This window comes from Rhinopithecus bieti, unplaced genomic scaffold, assembly GCF_001698545.2.
Source record: "Rhinopithecus bieti isolate Rb0 unplaced genomic scaffold, ASM169854v2 scaffold_1037, whole genome shotgun sequence".
NCBI classification, from domain to species: Eukaryota; Metazoa; Chordata; class Mammalia; order Primates; family Cercopithecidae; genus Rhinopithecus; species Rhinopithecus bieti.
In genome coordinates, this window is record NW_016803268.1 from 238570 (window position 1) to 244624 (window position 6055).

Sequence of the window (6055 nt, forward strand, 5' to 3'; positions counted from 1 at the left end):
GACATGAGTGGATGGGAGGGTGGATGAGCTGCTGCCCAGAAGTGCAGGGAGCAGACATGGGTGGATGGGAGGGTGGATGAGCTGCTGCCCAGCAAGTGCAGGGAACAGACATGGGAATGTACTTCGTGAACGGGGGAAGGTGCCAACCCTGTGGTGAGGGCCTGTTTGGGAAGCGCTCTGCGCTGAGAACGTGGGAAGAAGGTACGGCACCTGCTGCCTGGGTCACGCACGATCTCGGTGGCACAGAGCATCTGCTCTCACCAAGTCCCAACCCTAGAGAAGCACCTGCCCTTTGGTACAGCCCCCACAACCAAGACAGAACCGGTCACCTGGCTCCTGCCCCAGGGACCTGCCACACTGCTTTGGGACCTGCCACACTGCTTTGGGACACTCCCTGGGCAGCACAAGGTGTGAGTCTGCCCACAGGCCTCATGTATGCCAGCCCAGGGCAAAGGGCACACAGGGTGGCACTCCTGTCCTTCCTGCAACAGCTGTACCTATTCCTAAGCAGGCCGCTCCTGGCCAAAATGCCAGCAGACACAGCGACACCCCATGGAGTAACCCTTCTCTCGCTTCGCCCCACCACAAACTCCCCAAACTTCGTCTCGGTCAACTGCCTGCATGCAGAGCCATTTCCTCCTAAAGAAAGAGCTTCCTGGCCGGGCACAGTGGCTCACAGCTGTAACCCCAGCACTCTGGGAGGCCAAAGTGGGAGGGTCACTTGAGTCCAAGAGTTTGAGACCAGCCTGGGTAATATAGTAAGACCCTGTCTCCGGCCGGGCGCGGTGGCTCAAGCCTGTAATCCCAGCACTTTGGGAGGCCGAGACGGGCGGATCACGAGGTCAGGAGATCGAGACCATCCTGGCTAACATGGTGAAACCCCGTCTCTACTAAAAAATACAAAAAAATTAGCCGGCGAGGTGGTGGGAGCCTGTAGTCCCAGCTACTTGGGAGGCTGAGGCAGGAGAATGGCGTGAACCTGGGAGGCAGAGCTTGCAGTGAGCTGAGATCCGGCCACAGCACTCCAGCCTGGGCGGCAGAGCGAGACTCCGTCTCAAAAAAAAAAAAGGACCCTGTCTCTAAGAAAAGAATAAAAGAGCTTTCATTGTCTCAGTAAGAATCTGATCTGAGCAATAGAAAACAGCCTGATCAGAGACAGAGACACAACAGCATGAGGACCATCTGCTAATTGTGGGGAACGTTAGAAGAATGTCCCAGGAGGCCAAGGGGGAGCTGAGAGGGAGGGCGGAAGATGGCCATGGGATCTATGGGGTGAGAGAGAGGACAGAAGATGGAGCATGGGATCTGGGGGATGAGAAGGAAGGCGGAAGATGGACCATGGGATCCGGGGGGTGAGAGAGAGGGCAGAAGATGGGCCATGGGATCTGGGGGGTCGGGGGAGAGCGAAGATGAACCATGGGATCCAGGAGCTGAGGGGAAGGACGGAAGATGGAACATGGGATCTGGGGGTGGGGAGAGAGCCGTCCAACCGTAGCGCACGCTTGGGCTGCAGATGAGGCCAAGCAGCTCATGCTGCTGCCCGGTGTCAAAATCACCTGCTAAGGCTCAGAGGGCCAGGAACCTTTCTTGGTTAGAGGACAAGAGAGACACAGCATCATAAAGGGTCAGGGAGGAATGAAGGACCAGCATCAGTTAACTTTGAAAACATCTTCTGCCACCGAGGCAAGAAGGAATCCCCTGCCTCTCCAAGGCCTGGCTTTCTCCTCTGTGAGATGCTGATGGGAGAAAAGGCAGAGTCCACATGTGCAGAGACCCCATGATACAGAAACACATCAGCTCCCTTGGGGCAGCAGCCGTGCCCAGGGAGAGGCTGGGAGAGTAAGAGAGGGATGGTCGAGTCCACGGAGAGGTAGGAGGCCCAGGGGAGAACTCTGGCTTGGGAGCCATGTCAGAGCCAGCACTGGCCAACTCTTGCTTTGTGGCCTTGGGCAACGGTCCCAGCCTCCGAGCCTGCACCTGCTCAGCTGTCAAATGGTCCCTCCAGCTGTAAGGGGCAGGAGAGTGAGGCTGGGTTGTCACAAGACCAGCAGGTGGGTTTTCCCACCCAAAGCTCCAAGCAAGTCGCTGAGCCTTTCTGTGGTTCCTGAGTATAGAGGGGCCACCTTTGGCATCGTACTTCAGAAGGAACCAGGGCCTGGAGAGGCTGGTGGGGACGCAGGAGGAAGGATGCCCTCTTGCAGATGTAAAAGAGCACAATGGGTGCCGGGACAGGATAACAACTTAGAGGCAACAGGAGAGAGCAGTTGGGGAAGGGGCTGAGCCCACCGTTTAACTTCTCTGGTAAGAAGCAAGTGTGAGGCCCAGCGCGGTGGCTCATGCCTGTAATCCCAGCACTTTGGGAGGCCAAGGCAGACAGATCACCTGAGGTCAGGAGTTCAAGACTAGCTTGGCCAACATGGTGAAATCCTGTCTCTACTACCAGGTGTGGTGGTGCGTGCCTGTAATCCCAGCTACTTGGGAGGCTGCGGCAGGAGAACTGCTTGAACCTGGGAGGTGGAGGTTGCAGTGAGCCGAGATCCAGCCACTGCCCCTCCAGCCTGGGTGACAGAGCGAGACCCTGTCTCAAAACAAAACAAAAAAACAAAACAAAACAGAAAACAAGCAAGTGTGAGGGTTAAGTGGGAATACATAACGCCAGCGGCAGTCGCACCGAGGACCTGACTTCCTGTCCACCAAGAGCTCGGCCTTGCCAGTCCCCTCCCACACGCAGGCACCTCCTTGGCCCCCCGGACCCTCCACGGTCGCCCCACGCACCGCTCACCTCCTTGGCCTCCCGGACCCTGGCCAGGAAGGCCCGCAGCTCCAGCGTCTCCACGAAGAGCGCGCGGCACACGGCCTGGTAATGCGCCTGGGCGCCCCGGGGTCGGTCAGCCGCGCCGCGCACAGCCGCATGGCCTGGGCAAAGGTGCGCACACTGCGGGGACACCCTCGGCCTCCTCCTCCTCCTCGGGACCCCGTAGCCCTCATCCGCGGCACCGCAGCCGCTGTCCTCGCTGTCGTTGTTGGCCATGAGGTCGATGAGCCGCTCCAGCTGCGGGCTGAGTTCGCGCTCCTCGCTCTCGTCCAGCCCCAGTCCAGCGCGCGGTAGATGGCGAAGCCCAGGGACTGCACGGTCTGCGGGACAGGGGCGCGGTCACCGGGCGGTACTGCAGGGGGGTGGGGCAGGGAGGCGGGGAGGGGAGAAGGCCGCTGGTGGGTGTAGAGGGCCCAGCGCCCGGCCAGGGAGACAGCAGCTGTCGGTCCGGAGACTAAGGCACAAGCAAGGTATGGACCAGATGAAAAGGATGTGCCCGGGCGGGCACAGTGGCTCACGCCTGTAATCCCAGCACTTTGGGAGGCCCAGGCGGGCGGATCACGAGGTCAGGAGTTCAAGACCAGCCTGACCAACATGATGAAACCCCGTCTCTACTGAAAATATGAAAATTAGCCNAAGTGCTGGGATTACAGGCTTGAGCCACCGCGCCCGGCCAATTGTTTAATTTTTTTATCCCCAAGTAATCTGAGTTTCAAAAGCCTGTGTGCCTCAAAAATTAAGATGTTCTGTGTCTTCCATGGGTTCAGGCACCCTCAGGGAAATGCCACCTTCCAATGTGCAACCTGACCAGGGGAATGGGGGGCCCCACCAGGGGCACAGGGGTCTCTCTTCTCCTGCCATCCCCTCGCTCACCGCGGGCAGCCCAGCCCTCGCCCCGCACTGGGCGCAACCTCCGCTCCTGCTTGATCTCCTCCAGGATCTTCTCATGCAGGGACCTCTGCTTCGGTGGCAATGGGCGCAGCCGCCTCTCAGAGACCTGCAGTGGGGAAGCAAGCCATGACAGGGGCCCACTCTGGCGTCGGAAGAGCCGGCCAGGCCCACCCGGAGGGAGTGCTGCTCCTGGGGGCTCTGCATGCACCTGGGGTGGGGTGGGCATGGTTCACATGGCCCCTTCCCAGAAAGAGGGCCCAGGGCCACACAGCCCCAGGCTGGCCCACAGGCAAGAGGAAGCCAGCCCGCCTCACTCATGACGCAGACGCGCTGGGACACCTCCCAGGCTGGCCACAGGACAGCACCAGGACCCGGGCGGCCCCTGAAGAGGAGAAGGCTGGGGCAGCACCTGCTTCAGTGGAGGCCGTGAGCGGATGAAGTCCAGGATGAGCTCGTGAGCGTCCTTCTTCACCCGGGGCGGGATGTCCCCATCCACCTGCGGGGAGGATGGCTGATCTGAGGCCCTGCAGGGACCATCCGCTAGAGCAGGGGGACTGGGAGAGGCTCACTCAGCCCAAGGAGAGCCTGGTCTTCACACCTACTCATCCTCCCACTCTCAGCTCGTGGGGACCCAGCTGCTTCCCTAGTAAGCGCACGGCAGACCCACAGGCCATGCTCTGGGCGGCCACAGCATCCATGGTCTGACATGTCCCCTCCTGGCGGCCCCAGTCTCCAGCACCTGGGACTCATCTGGAGGTGGGGTGGGGTGGCACACACCTCACAGGGGCATCATAAGAGCCATGCCAGCGCATCCTAAGGGCTCCATGAGTTTTGTTAAAGCAAAAATATCCTACAGCCGGGCCAGGCAGGTGGCTCACGCCTGTAATCCCAGCACTTCAGGAGGCCGAGGCGGGCAGATCACAAGGTCAGGAGATTGAAACCATCTTGGCTAACACAGGGAAACCCCGTCTCTACTAAAAACACAAAAAATTAGTTGGGCGTGGTGGCGGCACCTGTAGTCCCAGTTACTCGGGAGGCTGAGGCAGGAGAATCTCTTGAACCCAGGGGGTGGAACTTGCAATGAGCCGAGATCATGCCACTGCATTCTAGCCTGGGCGACAGAGTGACTCCGTCTCAAAAAAGAAAAAGAAAAGAAAAAATCCTACAGCCTCGGCTCTTGTGGCCTCCAGGGGCCACCCCTGGTCCTATAGAACCTTCTGCACTTCCCTTCCCTGCCTGGTCACTGTCCCTGAAGTGATACCGAGCTATGGGAATTGGGGCCACATCTCCCTAATCCATATTCTACCGCCCAGTACCCAGCACAGAGAGCAGGGACTCTGGGCCCCTCTTCGGGGTGGGCTGCCCAACAGCCAGGCTGCCCCTCCGCGGCCGTGGCCGTCCCGCTCACCATGACCTTGCGGAGCTTGTAGTTCCGGGCCCGGATGTCCTGCATTAGCATCTCGAAGGGTGTGAGCTGGAACTCGGTGGGGAGGGGGTTGAACTCCTGCTCCTGCACCTTCTTCAGCTTCACTCCGTGGCGGAGCTCCCGCATGAGCTGAACCCACAGCCGGGCCTGGGCCCCGGGGAAAGAGACCAGCTCTCAGCCCCAGGTAAGGCTCCATGGCCCTCCAGGCAGAGACCCCCGGCAGGCTGGGCTACGTAGTGGCCTGGTCAGGCAGGAGCGAGCCTTACCCAGTCTGTGTGACCCAGGCTGTCCAGCTCTGCCTGTGGCGTCTCCACCTGTGGCTCATCCTCCCGAAGCTTCTGCAGCATCTGTGACCACACACGCTCGTTAGTCCAGGGCAGGGACAAGAATGGCGGACGCAGGACAGGCCCCGTCCGTCAGGGACACAGTCACGTCACGGGGGCTCCACTCAACCAGCCGGAAAAGAGACGAGTGGGCATTTTGGCCCAAGGCTTCAGGATTCGAAAAGATACCTGGGGAAACCGAGTCATCGCCACAGGTGGCAGACACAGGTGTGGAGGCTCCACTCTCCCCGTTTCATTTAGCTCTCAGTTCACACGGCGCTTCCTCAGGTGGGCCACGCACCCTGCCGTCCCCCTGGGCCCCTGCAGCTGCTCTAGGTCCCAGCCTGGCCTTTACGCTGATCTGCTTCTCTGAGCAGCGTCTGGGGCTCGGTGCAGTGTGGCACAGGCCAGTTTCTGTGTGTGGCTTGAGTGAATGGACACATGGTGGAAGGTGGATGGGAGGGTGGATGAGCTGCTGCCCAGCGAGTGCAGGGAACAGACATGGGTGGATGGGAGGGTGGATGAGCTGCTGCCCAGGAGTGCAGGGAACAGACATGGGTGGATGGGAGGGTGGATGAGCTGCTGCCCAGAAGTGCAGGG

At 60.2% G+C, this 6055-nt stretch overlaps 1 protein-coding gene across 3 annotated transcripts in view; it reads right to left on the bottom strand.

Moving 5' to 3' along the window:
• Window positions 1-6055, bottom strand: part of SPIRE2 (spire type actin nucleation factor 2) — a 49303-nt gene that overhangs the window by 20286 nt on the left and 22962 nt on the right. For all 3 annotated transcript variants that reach the window (XR_001885403.1, XM_017871201.1, XM_017871204.1), the window contains 4 exons: window positions 5399-5479; window positions 5115-5279; window positions 4116-4202; window positions 3689-3812 (listed from right to left, as the gene is read on the bottom strand). Coding sequence is in view for 2 of the 3 variants with exons in the window: in XM_017871201.1 (XP_017726690.1) it covers window positions 3689-3812; window positions 4116-4202; window positions 5115-5279; window positions 5399-5479 (457 nt within the window). In the remaining variant the exon portion in view is untranslated. The remainder of the gene's footprint in view (window positions 1-3688; window positions 3813-4115; window positions 4203-5114; window positions 5280-5398; window positions 5480-6055) is intronic.